General features: G+C 41.5%; 1 protein-coding gene across 2 annotated transcripts in view; it reads left to right on the top strand.

The window, feature by feature from the left end:
• Positions 1-24,716, top strand: part of LOC129701754 (myotilin-like) — an 86,189-nt gene that overhangs the window by 19,182 nt on the left and 42,291 nt on the right. For both annotated transcript variants that reach the window (XM_055643162.1, XM_055643163.1), the window contains 4 exons: positions 2,231-2,372; positions 4,269-4,292; positions 11,241-11,360; positions 12,619-12,880. In XM_055643162.1, coding sequence (XP_055499137.1) covers positions 2,231-2,372; positions 4,269-4,292; positions 11,241-11,360; positions 12,619-12,880 — 548 coding nt within the window. The remainder of the gene's footprint in view (positions 1-2,230; positions 2,373-4,268; positions 4,293-11,240; positions 11,361-12,618; positions 12,881-24,716) is intronic.

Raw genomic sequence — 24,716 nt, 5'->3', positions numbered from 1 at the left:
GTGAAAAGAAAAAGACTGCACAGCTAAAAAACATTAATATTACTGGCATTCACTTTAAAACAATATCACTAATTAAAATAAGCTAAATGTTTATGAAATTTACTACTCAGATCCTAGCATGTGAAAGTATTTCTGAAGTGGCTGCAATGTGATATGAGCAAGGAAAACCTATAAGAGTCCCGGGCAACCCATGGAAAGCAGCCAAAGTTATTTTATTACTGTTGTTGATATCTAATGCATCTCACATATCACACTGTTTGCAAAACAACCAATATTTCAAAGTGCAGATGCAGTCCTACAATTTTATTAACGGGTTTAGGAAATGTAATATAAAACACCAAGATACTTACTAGGATGCTTAAAGAGGCCTTATCCATCAGAGGCAGAGCTTTCCTCATCATCAAAATGATTTACATGAGGTGTTGCTTCAAGAAGGTGGCATCTATCATCCAGGCCAAGATTTTTGCTGTGACTATCAAGCAGGAGATAGAAGCCTAAGGTCCCACACCAGGCTCAGGAACAGCTACTTCCCTATAACCATCAGGTTCTGGAACCAACCTGCACTACCCTAATATTATCTCGGCAATGGACGGCTATGGACTCGTCTTACCATGGGCTTGCTTTCTAATTATGTATTGTTTGCTCTTATGTTTTTTGCACTCCTTTTCTTTTCACTGTCTTGCAGAGTTGGTGTAATTTATGTCCAAGTTATGTTTTTGCATCTTGTCTTCTTCTTCTTGCGAATGAAACATAAACCAAAGGAATAGTACGATCTCAAGCCGGGTGTTGAGCAGCCAGGATGTTGTCTCTGCGTCAATGTCTGCCAGGCCCTGAGCTCCATTTGGTGGGTGGTAGAGTGGGCACCCTGAGATGACATAGTTGGCTGTGTGTTGTTCTGCTCCGCATTCACAGGCTGGCCTCTGGCGGAGCCCCCATCTCCACGTGCTGGCATTGAAACACCCAACTCCAGTACCAAGTCTGTTAAGCTTCACCCATGCTCCTCTGGGGAGGTCAGACCCTGGACAGATTTTATCTGGTGAAGAGATGTAGATATGTAATGGAGATGAGGTTGCTTTCCACTCCTGAGACCACTTGGTGGCTATCCAGTGTGTTTTTGTCACAGTTGGCTGGATGGATGCTAGGAGTTGTTTTCCATGTGGAGCAAAGGGGTGACGGGACTTCAGTCGGGGTGGCCTCTGCTCTCTGCAGATAGCCTGATGTAGGAGGTGGTCTGGGTCCACGGTACAATGAGATAGTGACAGGGTTGCTGCTTGCCTTCGGATCCCTGCAGGCGGAATGCCTGCATGTATAGAGAGCTGCTCGACTGGAGTAGGTTGAAGGTACCCAGTGATGGTTCACAAGGCGCTGTTCAGGCTCGTGTCCACCAGGCTAGCATGTCTACCTCTACTCCATACGGGTGCGCAGTACTCTGCTGGAGCATACACACGAGGTAAGGCAGGGGTGCGAAGAGTTGATGGACTGGCTCTCCAACCTGTTCCTACCAGGTGTCGGATGAGGCCGCTACGTGCCATGACCTTGTCGCGGAGATTGCATGTTGTCTGTGTCTGTGCCTGTGATGCTAGTGCAACGAGATTTTCATTTACGTGTACCTCACTATACTTGAGCATGCAACAATCATTTTGACGACTTGACGTTGCCAATAAATTAGTTATCCCTGTTCTACAATCACCTGAGGACTATTAAACCATAGCAATATATGGGAAAAGGCCAACATCTGAAAAGTATTATTAAAAAGGATTCAGAACGTATAAATATGGCATTCCAAAACTGCATAATCACAGGAGAAGATGCGTGCTGAATGTAATAGTCTCATTTATAAGAGTGGGGCATCAGTTCCCTGATTATTTTCTTTCCCCATGCAATCTTGAGGAAACATTGATCCCCTCTTCAAAGGGATCTATGCTAATATCCTTTACCATGTTAATCCTTGATGGTTACTCCACCCTCTTTCTCACTGCAGTCAAAACATGGCTTCTTACTTTGCTCGTTCTGATGAAGAGTCCTTGACCCAAAATGTTGACTGTTTCTCCCTCAACCTGCTGTGTGCTTCCAACATTTCCTGTTCATGTTTTGGAATAATAGCCTCGCTAGTGTTTTTTGCGCCCAGCAGTGACTTCCACAAACTGCTTCTTTTAGTAATGGCTTGCTAAATATTGTACTGTGGCTTATTATATAATCAATAGAAAAACAATGTGTCTTCTTCTTGCAGTGTTTGCAGGACGTCACATCACCAAAGAGCCAGTTGGTGGTACTGGAGTGCAGAGTCCAGGGTTCCTCGCCTTTAAGTGTGCAGTGGTACAAGGAAGAAAAGTTAATCAAGGATTCAGCAGATTTTCGGATTTTAAGGAAAAGTAAGCAATCTCATTCTAAAAGATTGTTCACAAAGATCATTGTAAAGTGCTTTTGGATTTTTAAAATATTTTGTGTTGTCCAAAGGATTCCTTTTTCTTTTGTAATTTAACTGGATCTTCATATCACAAGGTCAGCAATTTTGTCCCTCTGGTAATCCCTCCTCTATGGGGAAAGTTAAATCTCCTTCTAAATACCCTGAAATATACTGCAAATTTTACCCTTACAGTGCACAATCCTCCAAAAGGAAACTGAGCTCCAGCTGTATTTTGTAAGAAATTGCCAACAGGATGTATATATGGGTATTTGAATTGTTACCAACAGATTATCGCCTGACCAAGAATGAAAATTATGAATGGTCTTTACTTCCTGGAGCATGAAAGTCGGACAATAAAGGATAGGTTTACAATTCCACCATAAACGTACTAATCCAAAATCTTATCACTTGAATTCTTTCTAATAGATTTCATCCTTTAAACATGTTTGAAATGAAAAAAGAGTTTATAATCAGCTATAGTTAAAGTATTTTGAGTCAAAAATATTGCATCTGGAAAATAATGGTTTATGAGTACATGCATATTTTCTACCATAAGTTAACTCTCAAGTACAGGGTATACTGAATTCCACATCACTGACCCTTTTGTAAAATTCATCTTGTTCCCAGTATGAGGTGCATCGGAGTAATATTGAGTCTTCTCATTCAATATCTACTTTATGTAAAGTACTAAATTTAATCCACTTTCACTCAGGTATACCCACACAATTCTCTTGGTATAATTACTGTGACCCATTTAGTTTGTTGCTATTCTCAATGTGCAGAATTATTGGCAAAGAAAGAACATTTGGAGTAAAGTATTAGTGATGAGATCAGCAGGGTGGATGGAAAAAAATGCTTTGTTGCCAAATCCACCTTTTTTGGGAAATCTGGGTCAATCCTAACCATAATGTATTCCTGCTATACTATAGTGCATGAGAATTACAATCAAGGATGAAATAGTTATGTAGAACATTACAGCTGAGTCGGTGTATTCCAATCTGTAAATAATTAAGGATTATAATGTAAAATGATTAAAATGTAAAATAAGTAAGGATTACAATTTAGAGTATTTTTTTTTTCTTTTGTAATGCTGATATTCTGGGTCATCTTATTTTATGGATTGTATAGGATAGGCATAAATAAGCTTTGTGGCTGCAACCTACTCCTTTTTTGGTCATTGATTATGTGAACGTTTTGTGAAATGGATACAGTGTTGGTTCATATTTACACAGATTGTAAAGTTTTGTTCTTTTTTATGTATGGCCGAAATAAACTATTCATTCATTCATTCATTCATTCATTCATTCATTCATCTGAGTATGAAATAATGCAAATCACTGTCCATGCCCCAAATCTGGACAAATATATGCGTAGGATGTGAGTCAAATTCAGGCAAATGGGATTCGCCCAGAATGCCTACTTGGTCGGCATGGAAATGTTGGGCCAAATGTTGGGCCAAATGATTCCATGAGGTAGAGCTCTGACTCTCTGTTTCAATGCAGCCCATGTCTTGGAGAGCCCTGAGAGCCCTGGGGCCATGGATATACAAAATATTGTAAAGATGAAAATTCTGACATCTGTTCCCAAATAGCTGCTGTTACTAACATAAAGCAGCACTAATTAAATATTAGTATCAGAAAAGCTGAGTGTCGCCACTGATGGCAAGAGTCAAAATAGGATGAATACTTTACTAACTGCTACTCTTCAATATTGTGCAGTTTGATTGAGTAATTCTAATTGAAAGCAGTATATTTTTAATTCTTATTACTGCCATGACAATACAATTTCTAAACATTATATTATTTATGGGAAAATAACTTTTTTATCCTTTTTCTGTTTCCACTATTTGTCTGCTCTGTAGAGGCATGTTTAACTGCAGTGCCTGGTAAGTCATTTTATTTTTGCATTTAACAATATTCAGCCACTGGAATCAAATAGAATGTATCTGAAGTTGACAAAATATGGCAGCACCCGCATGTGTAAATATGTAATAAGAGTCATATTGTGGAGTTACACATGTGACAAATAAGCACTATTTAACCATTACATTTAGTGACTTTCAATATTCAGTGACTTTTCAAACATCTCGTAATACTCGATGGTAAATAATGATTGGCTGCACAATGATGAGGCAGTTATAGCGAGGAGAAAATTGCAATTATTAGCACATTCTGCTTAATTACAGATGCAATAACGTGATCCAAGACATTGAAACATAGAAACACAGAAAATAGATGCAGGAGTAGGCCATTCGGCCCTTCGAGCCTGCACCGCCATTCAATATGATCATGGCTGATCATCCAAATCAATATCCCATATCTGCCTTCTCTCCATACCCCCTGATCCCTTTAGCCACAAGGGCCACATCTAACTCCCTCTTAAATCCAGCCAATGAACTGGCCTCAACTACCTTCTGTGGCAGAGAATAGTGAGATTAAACGAGTACTTACCAGTACGAAGTTTGATCTGTATTTTATGGGGAGTTACGATGAGGGATTACGTGAAGAACCCACCCAGTGCGCAGGCGCGGCATACTTCCAAGCAGCGGTGTGGAATCACAGGTAGACACAATATTGAAGTAAAGATAGTAAAGATTAAAGAGACATCAGCTTGAGTTTGATCTATACAACGAGGGTGGGAGCGGAGGGCACGTAATCCCTCATCGTAACTCCTCATAAAATACAGATCAAACTTCGTACTGGTAAGTACTCGTTTAATCTCACTATTTTACTTCAGAGTCACGTGAGTGACTACGTGAAGACTTCAAAGGTCTGTGATTTCAAACCGTGTAACAGCTATATCACTCACTGCCGAAGTTCATCGAGGGAGGAAGTGGTATCTAAAGACCAACGAATTTGTTAGTTTTTTGAAACAAAAATGTTTATTTAACAATAACAAAAAATAGCTCCCCTGGGCTTTAAATTATAAGTTTGCAGATTCTAAAATTTTGTCCGCAAACAAGTCCTTCTCCATCAGCGGTTTGTGGTAGAATTTCCGGAACGTTGATTCCCTTGACCATCCCGCTGTACTAAGGATGTGGTCTATGGGAACCTGCATCCGTTCCGCCGCTGACGTGGACGCTGCCCTGATAGAATGGGATTTAAAAACATCCGTGTTAATCCCCGCGGTTTTTAGGACTTGTTTCAACCACCTAGATATTGTCTGGCTGGTAACCCGTCCAAAAGGCTTTTTGTGGCTGACTCATAAGGCTTTTTCACTCCCTCTAAGCGTTTGGGTTGTGTCTACGTAGTTGTATAGATGGGTCACTACACACAGCCTAGTTTCTGGAGGATAGGCCCGGAAGATTAACGGAGAGTTGGGCATACCTGGCCTGCTTTGTTTTACCAACCCCGGCATGGTAAATGTAATGGAGTCTGGGGTGGTTACCATGTTGTCCAGTCTTAGTTGATGCAGTGACTGAACCCTTTGCGCAGAGACGAGCGCCATGAGCATGAGGGTCTTGAGAGTGGACTGCTCTAGACTCAAGGATCCCACCGGAGGCCAACCTCTAAGGTGTGACAAAACTACACTTACATCCCATACATGGGTGTATCTGGGTGTAGGAGGTTTAGTATTATAAATCCCTTTGAGGAGTTTTATAACCAGAGGGTGGGATCCAATGCTGTGATGTCCTGTAGGCATAAGGTAAGCGGACAGGGCGCTCCGTGCTGCATTGATGGCACTGTAGCTCATCTTCTGGTCATGGTGCAAGTGGGCCAGGAATTCCAGCACGTTCGTGATCGAGGCTGTCTTGTATGATGTCCCTGCATCCAAGCAGTACTGTTCCCATTTCTTGATGTAGGTCAAGTACTGCTTCTTGGTAGAGACTCGCAGGGACGCCGACATGGTGGTGATTGTTCGTTCTGATAACCCCAATCCCTGGTAAGGCCTGTTCAGAACCTACAAACCAGGAGTTTCAATTTTTGATGGCATGGATGGCTTATGCCGGATACCGGGTGAGTCAATAGTTGTGGGTGGCTGTGAAAAACCATCGGTGACTCTACCACCATGTCGTGGAAAACTGGGAACCATGGTTGGGTAGGCCAGTCGGGTACGACCAGAATACCTGAAGCCGAGTCTGCTTGTATTTTCTGGAGTACCCGGCTGATGAGGCAGAAGGGAGGGAAAGCATAGAAGAAGAAATTTCCCCAATCCAGCGTGAAGGCATCTACCGCTGCTGCCTCTGGGTCTGGTGCCCAAGCCACATATATGGGTAGCTGGTGATTTAATCTAGACGCAAACAAATCTATATCTGGCGTACCGTATTGCTTAACAATTCTAGCAAATATTTTTGGGTCTAACATCCATTCGATGTTGTCATTGAATTTTCGTGACCTGGTGTCCGCCACTGTGTTTAGCTTGCCTGGTAAATAGGCAGCTGATAGCCAAATATGTCTCTCGACACACCATTGCCAGATTATAGTAGTCAATTTGTCGCATGATACTGATTTTATGCCACCCATGTGCTGGATGTAAGACACCGCCGTCGTGTTATCAATCATTAACCTGACATGCACGTGCCGCATATCGGATGCATATGCTTTTAGCCCATAAAAGGCGGCCAGCATCTCCAAATAATTTATGCCAAGTGATTGTAGTAGCGATGCCTCTGAATTAGTCCATCTGCCACCTGTGCTGGATATAGAGTTAGTAGCTCCCCAGCCTAAAGCACTGGCATCCGTTGTAATGGTTATGTTAGGATTGGTGACGGCGATAGGACTGTAACTGTGCCAAATGTTATCCACCCACCACTGAAGTTCTGATTTGGCTTCAGCGGGTAAGTCCATAGTTCGGTCATAATGCCCCCTACTTAGACGTAGTGCATGTGTCCTTGCTCTTTGTAAATTCTGATAATGCAAGGGGCCATATTGTGCAGCTGGAAATGCTGCTACTATACTACCAATGACTCTGGCTACATGCCGGATCTTTGGTTGTGTTTTTGCGATTAAGTTGTTACAGGCTTCTGTTAATGTAGCCTTTTTGTCTCTTGGCAGAGTGACAGTCATACGGATAGTGTCGATAGTGAAGCCTAGATAGTCCATGTTAGTTGTTGGCTTCAATATTGATTTATCTGGGTGTAGAACAAATCCCAATGTTTCAAGGAGTTGTTTAGTAGCTAAAACTCCTGCGACAGCTAGTTCCCTTGTTCTCCCCAATATGAGAACATCATCCAGATAGGCCATGACTAAATGTTTTTGTTCTCTTAATTTTTTCATGGCCACTTTGAGAATTTTAGTAAATAATCTGGGAGCTGTCGTTAAACCATTGGGTAATGCTCTATACTGCCATAGTTGCCCCATCCAGATAAATTTCAGATATCTGAAATGATCCTTATGAATGGGTACTAAATAGTAAGCATCCTTAATATCTATGCTTGCCATGAAGTATCCCTTGGAGATCAGTTGTCTGGCAGTAACAAATGTCTCCATTTTGAAATGTTGATACTCAACAGACTGATTTAGTGATGTCAAATCAATGATAATGCGACATCCACCATCTTTTTTGGTTTTGATAAATATATTCGATACAAATTCCAATGGCTCGTGTCTGGCCCTCTCAATGATGCCCTTGGACACGAGCCTATCTAGTTCAGCTTGTCCTTCTACCTTCTCTGATTCTGTGGGAAGGAATACCCTTTGGGGTATGTGCTGAACCGGCGGTTCTATGCCTGGTTTAAATTCAATTTTGTATCCACTGATACTGTTGAGTATAAACTTGTTGCTAGTAAAGGAGCACCAAACATGTTTGAAGAACCTTAAACGCCCTCCTGTTAATACAACACCCTTTGTCTGCGTATGTTGACAGGAACCAGACCCACCTACCTCCATGTTCATTTCTGGGAGCGTTTGCGATGGGTTTGGCCCGAGGGTGTCCTTGTTGGTGCTGTGGTGGGGCGGCGTATCTTCCCACGGCTCCGCTCTGGGCCCCGCTCTAAAAAAGAGCTCTGGGGGTAGTGGGAAGCGGTCACCAGGCTTTCACCAGCTCGGTACCTGCTGGTGGATGCCGAGGCGTGCTGCCAACTGGGTGTCTTCACCCTGCTCGGTCCTGGCCCTGCCCTCATGAGGCCTACAGGCTTGGCCGCCTCTTCCAGTTCCTTGAGCCTTTTGGCCAAGTCGGCCCCGAACAGTAGTGCCTCCTTTTCTGGCGCCGGAGCTTTGCAAAGGCCCGCGTATTTGGGGTTGAGGGCAGGCCTGATGTTTTCACGCCTTAGGTTGTTGAGCTCATACTGCGTGTTACACATTAGGGCCAGCACGTCCTGCTGAGGAGTAGAGAGCTCCGCGTTCCCCGTGGACCGAGCAAAGGCGGTAATGGCTGCGGTGTGGAGCTTCAGGATACGCTGCATCTTCAGCTCTTGTGTCCTGATATGCTGCCCCAGCTGGCTCCATATCTGGCCGTTTACGGTCTTTACTCGAAGCGCTTCGCAGTTTTCCGGCGCTGTATAAGTGTCGAGGGCCTCTTGTATGATTTTCTCCTGCAATGGCTTATTGGAGAGCCTGTTGATACTGGCCGCCATTCTTGGCGCTAGCATCATTCCGGTCCTCGGGGGCGCCGCATACCTGCTGACTACACCCAGTAGCTCTTCTTCCTCCAGCTCGCCTGGCATGCTTGCGCTGTCGTCCGCCTGCCCTTGTGATAGGCCAGCCCAGTCCTGGCCTCCCTTACTGACCTCAAACAAGGAGGGAACAGAAGGGTGTGGTGATGGTTTGGAGGAGGCCATAGCCCGTCCTCCTTGGAGATGCCTTGCCTGCATCTCCTCCTCGAGCATCTGCTCGAGCAGCTGCCTTATGCAGCTTAAGCGGCTGTCTCCCCGTTTCGCCGGTGGAGAGTGTTCCCGTTCCTCCGACGAGTCGGAGGCCACCGGCCGGTCTGTTTTTCGGGTTGATTTTCTCCCTGTGCGGGGCGTCGCAATCGGCGGCACAGGGAGCGGCTCGGCGTCGGGTGTGCGGGAGCGTTCAAACAGCTCCTCCGCCGCTGGTGGCTGCCGCCCAGATATTGACCCCTCCTCGGGTGGAGTTGGGCAGGCAGTCCTCTTTGTTGGTCGCTTTCGGGTAGCCATAGCTTTCCTCCGTTAGCGACTCTCTGTAATACAAAAGACTCACTTACCTGAGGTCTTGTCTTTATCCTGCCGCTGGAGAGCCTGGCTCCAGCTGCTGCCGCTGTTGCGCTGCTGACGTAATGCCGCGCCTGCGCACTGGGTGGGTTCTTCACGTAGTCACTCACGTGACTCCGAAGTAAAATTCCACAGATTCACCACTCTCTGTGTAGAAAATGATCTTCTCATCTCGCTCCTAAAAAACTTCCCTCTTATCCTTAAACTGTGACCTCTTGTTCTGGACTTCCCCAACATCGGGAATAATCTTCCTGCATCTAGCCTGTCCAACCCCTTAAGAATTTCCCCCCTCAATCTTCTAAATTCTAGCGTGTACAAGCCAAGTCTATCCAGTCTTTCTTCATATGAAAGTCCTGCCATCCCAGGAATCAGTCTGGTGAACCTTCTCTGTACTCCCTCTATGGCAAGAATGTCTTTCCTCAGATTAGGAGACCAAAACTGTACGCAATACTCCAGGTTATGAAGTGATGTATTAGCATTGTTACGTTCTTTAGTGTTGAAATTATTGTCTTAATGTAACTGCATCCAGTGCCATTTAATAAATGAATAATCAAGGTTCATGTACAAGGTTGAATATTATTTGTATGATGGAAACAAACAAGGTGTTTGGGACATCCAAAGGATGTTCCTCCAGAAGTAACAATGGATGAATTACAGCCAGTGATACTGGAGAAAGTCTCTTCCAATTATTCTATTATTCACACTGATGCCAATTGACTGGCTTTGGTTTCAGTTTATGTTTTAGGTTTGAAACATCTACAGTACTTTGGAAGGTTGCTAGGCACATAGTTTTTGATGCTGATTGTTTCATTCAAATATCTAAGTAATCTAAAAGCAAAAAACAAAACAGATATCTGCTGAAAGATGAAGGTGAGATAATACAGAGAGATTGTTTCTTCTCATGGAGGAATCTGTGGCCGGGGATAGTTTCAGAATAAGGGCTCATCCGTTTAAGATAGGGTTGAGGTGGGTCATTAATCTTTGTATTTCTCCACCTGTGAAGACTAGGTCTTGAATATATTAAAAGCCAAGATATGTTGAATTTTAAACAAGAAATTATGCAGAACAAACAGGAAGGTGGATCTGAGGACAACCAGATCAGTCCTAATGTTAATGAATGGTAGGAGTAATGAAGAATAAGAGTAAGCTTGTGTGGTCTATTCCTGTTCTTAAGATAGACAACATGCTGGAGTAACTCCACGGGACAGGCAGCATCTCTGGAGAGAAGGAATGGGCGACGGCACCATTCCTTCTCACCAGAGATACTGCTTGTCACGCTGAGTTACTCCAGCATTTTGTTTCTATCTTCGGTGTAAACCAGCATCTGCATTTCCTTCCAACACTATTCCTGTTCCTATTGCTTACATTCATATACTAGAGGATGAAAGGACTAGTGAGGATTACAGAAGTCTGAGGGCAAAGCATGGAGGGATTTGAAAACGAAGAGTGAGAATTTTGAAATCAAGGCATTGTCTAATTGGCAGCGAATGCAGTTCATTACGTATAGGGTTAAGAATTAACAAGGGACAGTAGAAAATAATATTGCTTCTTGAAAATGTCACCAGATTACAAACATATTGGTGGGATTGTCATTAAGGATATTCTTTCGTGAACTGGGATAGCTGTGGAATGCGTAAAATGATTGATGGCACCATTTTGCAACTGTAATTATGATCATTTATTCCAGAAAATACACTTAATGAAGATTTCTATTTATTGTAGAAGAGGTTTGCACTCTGGTAATAACAGAGGCTTTTCCAGAAGATTCGGGCTTGTACAATTGTGTTGCCACAAACAGAAATGGCGCCACTTCATGTTGTGGCCAGCTCACTGTATATTCAGGTACGGTATCACATTCTTTTGAATGACTGTCAAACAGACACTTGGGAAAACTGCATGCAATAATAGAATAAATGCTTCTAAACTTATTGGCAGGTCTTGAGATGAAATCAACTCTAAAATGAAGGAAATAAAAAACACTGGAAGTACTTACCAATTCTCAAATATGTCAGGCAGCATCTGTGAAGGAAAGAAAGAAACAGTGTTAATATTTCAGATCAATGACCATTTATCAAAACTGGGAAAAGTATGACATTAAAGATGTTTTAGATTGCAGAAAATTGGCAGGATGGAAAATTAACTCCAATTTCCTTATGCTTCTCAGCTGAGTTCGCATTGAAGTTATACATCTGCGTGTGCAAATGAATAATCCTTTTTATTGTTTATTATTTTCTCTTGATCGTTGACATCAAAAAGTGCAGGTTTTGATTTTGTTGCCTTTTCCCATTCTGGAAAGGTGTTTGGTCTGTACCTTAAAGAGTACCTATTGTTTTCCAACCAATATTTAATTACACATAATTACTTATAATTACACATAATTACATAGGGACATAAATGGAGGGGGACAGGTTACTGCATAGTTATGATGGCTACTCGGGACGAGTAATATAATCAAGAGACACTGATTGGAATAATGAAAAAGAAAGGCGATCACTTACCGAGAGAAACGTTGATTCATCCTGGAAGAATATTCTTTGCCCACTTCCTCAGCGAAGGCGCTATGAATTTGGGCCTTTTAAGTCTTGCGGGAATAGGCCATCCTGTTTAAAAAGCTGCTAGAAAATTCAAGGACTGTACCCTTAGTGAACAATGTTTTGGAGATTAAAAAGTCTTGAAAGTTGCATCTTTCTGTGCACTATATGTAGATTGAGGTCCCTCTAAGATGCCCATCTCCTATGCAGAATATCATGTGTACAAGGAATGTGACCAGATATTTGGCAGCCTAGTATGAGAATATAAAGTACCTGATCACACACTGCAATTAATTTTCAAATGAAATTGAAAGATGTAGTGCATTTCAACATTATGCCAGCAGCATAATTCCTACACCATTAAATTTGTAATTAAACACTTCTAATCAGAGTATTATTTTGCAATGCAATAAATTATCCTTAGATTAGTTAACAGCCGGTGCAAATGGTTTTGTCTAATCAGTTGTGCTTTCGTACATCAAATTTTACCTACAATTTTTAAAATGTCACAATTCATGGCTATATGTACTTTATTATGATTAATTGTATCATTTACCTTTGTTTTACAGATAATAAGGGAACTCAAGATCAACGTTTTCAGTCCAGCTCCAGAATACATTCAGATTATTCCATGAGGCATCCAGGCTTTGTGAATGACAAGGGAGTACAAAACTCATTAAATCACAGTAAACATTCTTTATTGGAGCACTCAAAGCAAAGTACATGTACCCAGGATATGCCAGGAGCAAATGCTCAAACCTTTGGAGTTCGCCCTGATGCAAACATTACACCGAGAAAGAGATCTCAATCCTTGAATCTCATTCCTGAACTGTAAGTATACAAATGTAAAATGCTCTAATGGGGCATCGAGTGCAATGGTCTCTGGAAATTGTAGATGTTTGAAGAATATTTTTCTTATACATATGAAAGACAATAATATATTTTATTTATCAAATATATCGCGAGGACTAGGATGTAATACTGAGGCTTTATAAGGTGCTGGTCAGGCTGCATTTGAAATATTATGAGCAGTAATGGACCCATATCTGAGGAAGGATGTGCTGGCATTGGAGAGGGTCGAGAGGAGGTTTACGTGATTCCTGGGGATGACTAGGTTAACATACGAGGAGCATTGGATGGCGCTGGGCCTGTACTCGCTGGAGTTTAAAAGGATAAGGAGGGATTTCATTGAAATCTACCAAATCATGAAAGGCCTACATAGAGTGGATGTTTCCAGTAGCAGAATAGTCCAGAATAAAAGGGCGTACCTTTAGAATGGACATGAAGAGGAATTTATTTAGCCAGAGGGTGGTGAATGGGAATTAATTGCCACAGACAGTGGTGGAGGCCAAGTCAATGGGTATTTTTAAAATGGAGATTGATCGGTTCTTTGTTAGTAGGGGTGTCAAAGGTTACAGGGAGGAGGCAAGAGAATGGGGTTGAGAGAGAAAGATATATCAGCCATGATCGAATGGCGGAGCAGACTAAATGGGCCAAATGGCCTACTTCAGCTCCTATGTCTTATGGTCGTCTTCTAATTAATGAGGAAATAAATATTGAGCCAATTTGCACAAGAGGGACAATAGTTATTGAATGACTAGTTATTAATTTTAAGAAAAAAATGAGGACAGAACAGTTAGTTGAAATTGTCGGAGCTGGTGACTAATGGCAGAAAGTGTTGGAATTAACAAATTGTTATTTTGAAAGAAGGGAGAGAGATCTTCAAGTTGAGAAATGTCTGAAAGGAAGTGGACTGAGAATTCTTATTGTCATAAAAAAAATATTTGAAGTATAATGATTGAGCTTTTCAGTTGATTTTAATCTCTGTGTACTGGTGAAATTGACAAAGGAGACAACACATTTTTTTCAGGCGGAAGTAACTGCAGATGCTGGTTTACACCATGGAGTACCTCAGCGGGTCAGGCAGCATCTCTGGAGAAAGGGAATAGGTGACATTTCGGGTCAAGACCTTTCTACAGACCGAGAGTCAGGGGACAGGGAAACTCGAGTTAGCAAATGTTTTCTTCAGTGTGTCGGAATCGAAACGTAGAAATTGTTACCTTTTTTTTCAAAAACTCTCAGTTAAAATGAGCGAGTATGGCCAATGAAGAATGACTACAAATGTGGAATATATGTTAGTTGATAACAAACTGAGGAAGTAATTAACCTCGAGGCAGCCTTTGATTCACTGAAGAGGGTCTCGACCCAAAACGTCACCTATTCCTTCCCTCCAGATACGCTGCCTGTCCTGCTGAGTTAGTCCAGTCTTTTGTGTCTGTCTTTGATTGACTCGGATTACTTATTAGCTCAGCTCAGCTTCAAAACTCCTGCAATTTCATTTGCGGAGACAGTTCCCCAAATGGAAATACAGACAATTGGCAGGAGCCATTCTATTTAATAGAACAGGTACCAAGTTGGGTTGAACATTAGAGATGTTACAAAAGTATCAAAGATGGAGACACTGAGTTTACATCTGGTACAGAACCAGGCTGATACTGGATAGAATATTCAATGTCAGAAAAAGTGTAACATTATTCTATGTAACCCATGGGGGTCTGTGTTCATTTCTAAATTATGGAAGTAAAATAAGATCATAGGATTTTACTCTTTGGCTTTCAAAAGGATGAGGATTGTTAATGTTCGCAATGGTTTAGATTTAACAAGGCATGTGTGTCAGCCTTTGGATTATAGGAGCAGTAAATGCAGCAGTTAAAGGAAATTAAGAAGTTAAGAAGTTAAGAAATTAAGAAGTTAATACCACACTATCAACATTTACTGTTATGGATTCATGAAATTTATACAGAAATCTGAAAATCATGTCAGGCTTTGAAACCTATTGGATAAATTCCTGATGGTTAAGGGATATATGGCTATTTGTTTCAGAAGGGTAAATGAATGGCAGGACAATATATATTAATGATTTTCTCTTGTATATTGCAATATCTCTATATGAACAATTTAGCTTAAAACTATTGTGCAAACTATTCGTGTATAATGACATAACATAGTTGTTACTTTGCATTTCTTTAAATTAGTGGTTTTATGAAGATATTTGTCAAAATATCATTTTGTCAAAATGTCATTATCATACAGTCTTTTCAGAGGTTGTTATCTCCCCTATTCAAAGCTATTTCATCAAACAGAAATGCAACCTGTCTTTATATAGCATCAATTACAATGCAAACTGTCCCAAGGTGTCTCAGTGAATAATGTTATGTTCCCTAATGTCCACTTGTGGAAGGAAGTGTCTAGTCAGATTTTCAGAGTATAACGATTTGACCCAGACATAATCAAACTAGATAAATAATGTCACTCCAGATATAAGATGCAAAATGCTGAAGAGTAAACAGAGTCATGCCCCAAATTTCAAGCCAAAGTATGTAAATAACATGTTAACAATGGCCAACATTTTCTGGATTCTAATTAAATACATTAATATAAAGAAATCTGATCGGCTGACTAATGCTAACATTTCAACTTCATCCAAAACAAGTTCTTGTTAATATGCAATATCAGTCAATGACTTTATAACTTGGACAACAACAATGTACATACATGGTTTTTAACTATACACCATTAACATTCAAGATGGTCCAAAATAATCTTGTTTGTTAAGTGCTAAAAGAACATAAAATATCCTAATGCATATACTAACCATGCCCATGTAGAAATTGGTCTTATACAAGGAACCATCCAAATAAGTAAGATTTAATACAAAAACACCACAATTTTAAATAGGACAAGGAGGACCTTGGCTAAAAGCAGCAGTCCATTGACTTCTTCCAAGTAGTGACATTTCAAATAATGGAGCAAGAGATTTCTAATGCTGGAAATATATATTTTTTTAATTGCTGGGTATCTCCGTGAGACCGTCCATCACATGCTCCTCCTTGTTTGATTTTTTGATTTAGAATATTTGTTCCCTCAGTCTATCTTCTTGTCACAGATTGCATTTCTCAATTATTTCATTCAGAATGTCTCTCTCTCTCTCTCTCCCACTCCCTCACATTCTTTCCAATCTTTTCTGTGTCATCCAATGTTAAGAGTTTTCATCTTAAATAAACGCATAGAAGATTCAGGCGTCAAGCCTTGGCTCAGTGGAAGAATTTTAACTTCTGAGTAATAAGATGGCAACAACTCTCTGGAACATCTTCCAGGCTGACACTCCACTGCAATGTCGAGGGAGCTAGGAATGCAATTTCTGAGAAGACAGAGAGTTCTTCGCATTGTCCTGTCCAATAGTTATCTCATATCATCACCTCAAAATATCTTGTCACATTTTTTGTTATTTTGTGAGTTGTTTCTATGCATATGTTGGCTGCATACATTTCTCCATTTTACTATATTTTGATGAGCTTTGAAAAGCTTTTGGACTTAAAACATAGAATACCACAGCACAGTAACAAGCCCTTCGGCCCACAAAGTCCGTGCCGAACATGATGCCTAACTAATCTCCTCTGTCTTCACGTAATCCATATCCCTTCATTCTCTGCACTCCCATGTACCTGGAGCTTCTTAAATGTCACTATCATGTATGTTTCCCACCACCTCTGGCACTTTGTTCTGTAATTATGCTCCTAGAACTAACCCTGGGCCTCCTCCATGGCTAGAGTGAGGCCCACCGTAAATTGTAAATCACCTCATATTTCGCTTGGGCAGTTTACACCCCAGCGGTATGAACTTTGACCTCTAATTTCAGGTAGTCCCTGCTTTCTCCGCCCCTTCCCAGCTCTCCCTCAGCGCACTGTCTCTGCCTCTTCCTTTCTTCTTCCCGCCACCCCCCAACCCTCACATCAGTCTGAAGAAGGGTCTTGACCCGAAAGGTTGCCTATTTCCTTCGCTCCATAGATGATGCCTCACCTGCTGAGTTTCTCCAGCATTTTTGTCTACCACAGATATCGATCACGTTAAAGTGTTATTGACAGTCCCCCAACCCAATTACAAAGCATCCCATTACAATGTTTCTATAGAAGCTTCTGGAAGGAAGTCAATCAATCAAGTAATGCAACATTCTCCTGGGGAGTATAAACAATTCAAACAAGGCTTCACACTTCAGCCAATCATCAAACAGTAACACAAACACTTTGGAACATTATTAACAGTATTTACATTCCTTCTGCAGCCAGCCTATCATGCTAATCCATTCGCAACTCCTTTGGGGTTCTCTGCAAAGTACTCATACATTTTAACAATAGAGAGGACATCTGGACCTCACCTTATCTGATAGTTCAATCTAGAACCTAGACTAGCTGGTGCTAATTTGCAGCTTTCAGCTGTGCACAGAAATTGACCAAAGGTTTTGCAGATGCAATGATATATCTCTATTTTGGCCAATATTAACAGTTCCAGGCACCCACCATTCTCTTTGTGTAAAAAAAAAACTAGCCTTCTCCTTTAAATGTTCCCCCTCTCATCTTAAAGTTATGCCCTCCAGTCTTTACCATTTCCCCTTTGGGAAAAACGTTCTGCTATCCTATCCATGCCTCTCATAATATTATATGCTTCTATCAGGCCTTCCTAAACCTCCGACACTCTGGAGAAAATAATCCAAGTTGTCCAAACTCTCCTAATAGCTAATATCCTCTAATCCAGTAAGCATTCTCTAATCCAGTAATCCTCTAATCCAATTAACTCTTTCGCACCCTCTCTAAAGCCTCAACATTCTTCCTGGAATGGACAAACCAGACCGATACACAATACTTCAAATGCAGCCTAACCAACATTTTAAAGCTGCAATTTTACCAACTTATTTAAAGCTGCAATTTCTTCACTTCCTGGACTCTTACACCAAGATACCTCAATCAGTTCCCATACTGATGAAGGCAAAAATGCCGTCATATGCAACCCTCTTCTCCACTGTTCACAGTGATCTAATATTGTGAGGCCACTTTCAGATTCAGATTCAGATTCAATTTTTATTGTCATTGTCAGGACAGTACAGGAGACACCAAATGATCCATCTCTGTATATCACATAGCAAACTGTATATAATGATGTGGGGGGAGGTTGTGAAAAAGGTGCCGTTGAGTAATGCAACCCGCCGGAAAGAAGCTTTCTCCACCTGTTCACGGAGTGATGATAATATGTGCAGGCCTGTTCTACATCTCCATGCATCCAAATCAGAAAAACTCTGAATTGTGGGATGAACAGATAACAGATGTTGAAGATATAATTTGTGTTAAGTATATTCCATGTGGCTCATTACACAAGACAATATATTGAGTGACACGGCAGCCAACGAACAGTCGCTTGGCTTTTTCTTTTTGTTTTCACTTTTAATTTTAAGTTTTTGAGTACCTTGTGTGTTGTGACAGTCGGCAGAACAATTTCCCTCCGGGGATGAATAAGGTTTTATTGTATCATATTGTATCATATCGATATGATGAATTGCAAATCACTTGGAATATATAGAACTTCCTAAAATTTGAAGACCATAATAACCTTTTTTTTTACTGCTGAAGGCACAGGAAGATTATGGCCCATATCTGAAACAATTGTTCAAATAATAGTGCAGCTCAGTTATGGCCACATTGTTCGTCCAGCACTGCTTGTCCAAGATCCACTCTGTGGCATCAAGTAGTACTAACACCTACATTTCCGTTCGGAGAATCTGAACCTAACTCCACTGGGTGGCAGAAATCAGCTTGGAATGGTTAAAATGGAGCAGGAAGCTTTGCCACCCAGAAGATATGGAGGGAAGTACTCCATCCTTCTGCAGTTAATAAGACAACTGCAGACGATATGATGCTCTTATCAGCCACACAGCTTTCTCCTTTGCACGCAAGCCTGCTTTGGGTATTACAACGTCGCACATTTAGCAAAGTCTTGTTCTAATACAAACTCAAACACTAAATTAAATTGCTACAGTCTCAATTTGCAAAAAATGCCATGGATCAATGATTAATAATCACAATACTTCCCATTCTTGATTTGTATCTTTCTGTTTCAATACTTATTCGATTTATTAGTCCAGACAAAATATATGTGGCAAAATATATGTGCCAGTAATACTGTGCAAAGCAATTTTTCCAAACCTCCATTCTCTTTCCTTTTGTCACAACTTTAACTTAATGGTTCATCACCAACTTCCAAAAACTGTTTTTACATTCATCTTGACCTTACTCCATGAAACGGGAAGATTTGAGACATGTCGTAATGATGGTGAATGGAGGCATGCTACAATCCAATTGTTGTTTGGAATCAAAGATCAGTTTAAGATACTGATACACTGAACACTGCATCCAATGATGCTACAACTAAAATCATATTTCAGGAGCAAGAAAGCTGTATTCATGGATGAGTAGCTTGTGCACAACATGACAGCGATTGGCTATTTTATGGAAGGCAGTAATGTTTGAGTCAGCGATTGCACCCATTTGGTCACTTATGTTCCCCTGGTAATGCCACCAGCTTTTGTCAAATGAAAGAGATTCCACTCATTCTGCAATCAGACCCAGTCATGTTGAGAACACATCAAACAATGACATCCTTCAGCATCGATGGTTTGGAGCCATGAAAATCTTTTCCAACTACCTGCACAGCAGTTCAAGATGACCCAATGACAGGCTTGGATCCTTGTTGCCAATGTATTTCTCATTCGAAGTTTGAGCCTAAAATATGGCATGTCATGGAATACATCTTTAATACTCAGTGTTCCTGAGATGTGCATCTACACCTGTTATCTAGCAATGTTTTACATCAAAATGTCACTCTTGTTTTGAATTCTCCTTTCCAAGGTCCACCAAAAACAAAAGGAGTATCAGAACATTTAAAACCAGACTTTTAATCTGTTAGTAGAAGCAAAGAGCTGCAGATGCTGGTTAATACACCAAAGGACACAAAGTGCTGGAGTACCTCAGCGGGTCAAGCAACATCTCTGGAGAACATGGATAGGTGGCGTTTCAGGTCAAGACCCTTCTTCAGACTTGGTGGATGTACAATGATCACTGCAATTAATTGCAGCTGAATTACAACATAGCTTCTGGAATCTGTGTAACAAAGTGAAAGGAATGCCTCGAGTTATGCAATCAGTGGAAAATGATTTGTTTCTTGGCACCCTATTGCCTGCCTGCCAGCCACTTGGCCCTATATAAATAGGCCACCTGGCCTTCATCTCTCCTCTAGCCAATCCCATAAACAATCCTGCCATGTGTTGCGCTGGAGAATCAAAAATTCCACAGGCAAGGTCAAATAGTGTTGGTGCTCATAGAGGAGGATGAAGTTGAGTGAGTATTGTCATATGTACTGAAACGGAACAATTAAAATCTTACCTGCAGCAGCTTAACAGGTTGTATACACAGTACTCAATAGATAACATAATAAACAAACAAAAAAGCTCAATTAAAAAAAAAACAATCTTAGTGCAAAACCCTTGCACAACCAAGACAATTTGTAGATCAAAGTTTAGTTGATGTCTGTAGTGTTCAATAGCCTTATAGTTGTTGGGAAGAAGCTGTTCATGAACCTGGAGGTCATGGTTTTCAGACTCCTGTATCTTCTTCCTGATGGCAGGAGTGAAATGAGAGAGTGGCCAGGGTCATGTGGGTCTTCAATGGTGGGGAGGTCAGTACCCGTGATGGACCAGGTTATGTCCACCACTTTTTATAATTCCTTTCATTCCTGGGCGTTCGAGTAGGCCATGATGCAACAATGATCACAATGAATGGCGGTGCTGGATCGAAGGGCCGAATAGCCTCCTCCTGCACCTATTTTCTATGTTTCTAACTCCTCAATCTTCTAAGGGAGTAGAGGCATTGATGGGCTTTCTTTATGATTGCATCAATGTGCTGAATCCAGAACAGATTTTCAGAGATATGCACGCTCAAGAACTTGAGGTTGTTGACTCTCACCAACACCGATCCATCAATGGAGACACACAATGGATAAACACAGTGGTGAACCCATTACTGACCATCTAGAATTCTGCTGGAACAACAATTTGGCAGTTTTATGGTATTGTATTAATAGACAATATTAATTATAGGAAATTCGTTTTTTTTCTGTGACAGTGGAGTGAACAATTTTAAAATTCCACCCGATTTCCTCCATATGATAGTGAAGTTTATCACTCTGCGCTTGTGTCCAGTATTGCTATAAACTTCTATACAGTTGCAACGGTGTCCACTTGGTTCTAATTAGCAGCAAAAACTTTCACCCATGGTTACTTCTGCTTACAACGAGAGCTTCCATTCTAAATCCACTCACTTATTGAGGAATGTGTAATTCATTGTGAATATTTTCCAAACAACAGGTGCAATATGAGAAGGCATTTTAAAGATAGATTCTTTACAAGAACGATCAATGATAAACATAATATTAGAACCAGATCATGTGCGGTTTATTGCAATTGCATGCCTTTTAATTGTATTTCAGAATGTCATTTTCTCAATGCCTTGTAAATGGTCAGGATAAGCTGCATGGAAAAAAGATTACTGCGAATGGCCAATTTGCATGGTGTTACCATGCTATTTATAACATGAGCCTTCTCCCCTGGCATCCTATTTACATTCACGTGGTTTGCTGTCACAAATGAGATCATTGCTAACATAATTGCAATGCCGTGATCACCCAGCAGAGCACTTTAAATCCCTCATTTAATTCTCTGTTCTCTTTAGATCTGCTGCTTATGCAACTAACTGAAACCAAGTTTACTAATTGAGTGCTGGTACAACCTCCAGGTCTGAATGCAAATATTCTACAAGGAATAGTTCATGCACCCATCAGTAACAATATTGAATTGAATTGAATTTAATTACCTTTATTGTCATTCAGACCTTACGGTCTGAACAAAATTTCGTGCCTGCAGTCATACATACAATAATACAATAATAAACAACAGTAAACACAAATTAACATCCACCACAACCTCCAAGCACCTCCTCACTGTGGTGGAGGCAAAAATCTTAGGGCTGCAGTCTCTTCCCTCCTCTTCTCCATCTGCGCTGAGGCGATACCCCACCGGGCGATGGTACAAACAGTCCCGCGGCTCACCGAACCCCGCAAACGGGCCGGTTCAAACACCGCGGCCCGGGGTGGTCGAAGCTGCCGCCCCCCATTCCAGCGGACGCAGCCGCTGGCCCGCGGCTGAACCCTGGGCTCAGGTCACCGCCGCCAGAACGCCGTCCCAGCCACCGGAGCACCGTTCCAGCCCCGAGCCGGATCGCCCTCACATGAGTGCCGTTCCTCCCTTGAGCTGGGCCGCCCCGATGGGAGCGCCACAGCCCCTCACGGGAGTGTCACAGCTCCTCACGGGAGCACCGTTCCAGCCCCGAGCCGGACCGCCCTCACGGGAGCGAGCCCAGGGCAAGTCCTGACAGGCTCTGCCTCCGGAGTCTCGAGGTCGCCAGCTCCGCCATTGGGCCTCAGCGCAGACGGATGCAGAGAAGGGGGATACGACAAAAAAGTCGCATTCCCCCGAAGGGAGAGACAGCAAGCCCCGTTTCAAGCCCCGTTACCCCCCCCCCACATAAACACAACCTAAAAACCAAAAACTTAACTAGACAAAACGAAAAAAAACAACACAAAAAAGTAAAGACAAACGGACGGCAGGCGAGCCACAGCCGTTCACCAGCGCCGCCACTTCCGGTCTCAGAAGCCCCCAGAAGTGATGTTTAACCATTAACCATGACCCATTGACATGTATGGGGTTTGAGTAAGGTTCACCTAAAGTTGCTCTTAGTACAGAAAGAAAATTACTCCTTAATTCAGTTCACATTCCTATCTCAAAAATAACCATACCTGCTGACTCAACTGGACAGAGATTCTTATTACCTGTGTGAATTAATTTTATTTGTAGCAATAGGTTAGCAAAAGCCAATCTTTTGTGCATAGACACCATATTTATGAAAATTTACTCCAGAAGTTCTGTGTGTGTTATCTGACATTGTCTTACATGGCAAACACTGGGTACGAGCCACTATATGCTGATTATTATTAGTCAGCATAAATGCCATTTATGTTATTTGGACATATATTTACAAAGATCTGTTGGCCTTTGTTACACTGGAGAGTTGATGTAAATTCCAGCAGTAATTAAAGAGCTATTCTTATGCAGGACATTGCCATTGAATCTAGTGCATGGATATTCTTTAAAGTTGGTTCTTCCTTTGTCATATTCTCTGCAACATTTTTCCCTACTCTGTCTGTTCCTGCCATATGTAGTCTGAGCTCTCTTCAGCACCCTCCCTCCCATTGTCTCCTCAGCCGCTCACAATGATCTAACCAGCTCAAACCACACTCCCCCAATCCTTTAAACTCATCTCCAGATCATTCCAAACCGCTCCCCGTAATCACCCCAATTCATCTCTTCTCCAAACAACATTCTTTCCCCACTACTATCCTCTCCTCGCTATCTCCGTACTGTCCTCCCAAGATCCCCTCTCAGCCACACCAGTCCCCAGCCATTGGCAATCTTCTGCTCTTCCGCAGTTGGCAATTCACATGCCCACTGCCCACATCACCATCTTTCCCCCCTATCCCTATGATCTTCTCCCCATACCTGCGCTTCAAGTCATCTGGTCCAATTTCGTAGCTTCTGGCTGCCACAATATCAGGTGGTCTGGTGTGGAACTAAAGTTGGGGAGAGTATTTCAATTGACACATCAGTTTGAAGATTTGAATGGATAATTTTTTGTTTGTTTGGCCCAGTTTCATTCTGGATCTTTTTATGCCAGCATTTCCTTCAAACTATTCATTGCCATGCCATTTTTCTGTACAGTTTGAGGATCCTTCACCCAATACTGACATATTTTAAATATTCTCAGTGTGTCAGGCTATATTCTTATGCTGCTTCAGAGAGTGAATTGTACCTCATTGCGCACATCTATTTAAATGTGGCAGTATCAAACATGTCTATCATTGATTCCGTTTTGTATAGCTCCAGATGGCTGCATAGATTTTCAGTTTTCAGTGTTCCAGTCTCAGTTCCCCGTTAACTGATAAAATAAAAAATAAATATATATATATATATATGTATAGCACCCAAATGCATCCTTTTTTAAAGGGTTGCTGGACCAATGTTCCTCTGGGAAACTCAATGACTGAAATCCTTTAGCAAACTGAAACGAACCAAACAAGGATAGCAAAACATTTGTTAAAAGCTCAGTTATAGCTGCTTTTACTTGCTCTTCTCAGCTGCAACATTAGTCAATCTGGATGTTGCCATTGACAACATGAAACCCACGGAGGGACTGTTGACAACAATGCAGTACATCACTCTAAAAAGGCTCTGGCTTCCAATTAGATGCAACAGCATTTTTTCTTTTCAATCTGTTTAAGCCACTTAATTGTGGTTCCATAAATCCTCCGCCATGATATATCATTATTCTGGGAGATTTTCCTCCTTCAAAGCTTCTGGCATTTTCATTCTTTGAAATGACAAATTATTTTTTAACTATCTCCAATTTCTACATCACTTGCGATCAAGAGGAGAATTCTCAGCATTTGTTTGTTTGTAACTTAATGTACCTAAAGGAACAGTGGTCCAAGTCCCATTTTCTCAGAGATGAAAAGCATGGAATGAAAACTGCGTAGAGGTAATAGCTCAATTCATCCAGAGAATTTTTAGGCTGCCCTAGTGACTGAAAGGAGATACAAAATCCAAGTTGTTGTCACGTCATTTATTTTTGATTGATCATGTGGAATTCATTAATTTACAACTGAGTTATAG

Source organism: Leucoraja erinacea, chromosome 11, assembly GCF_028641065.1.
Source record: "Leucoraja erinacea ecotype New England chromosome 11, Leri_hhj_1, whole genome shotgun sequence".
NCBI lineage: Eukaryota > Metazoa > Chordata > Chondrichthyes > Rajiformes > Rajidae > Leucoraja > Leucoraja erinaceus.
The sequence above is the reverse complement of the archived record's forward strand: the minus strand, read 5'-3'. Positions and strand labels throughout refer to the sequence as shown.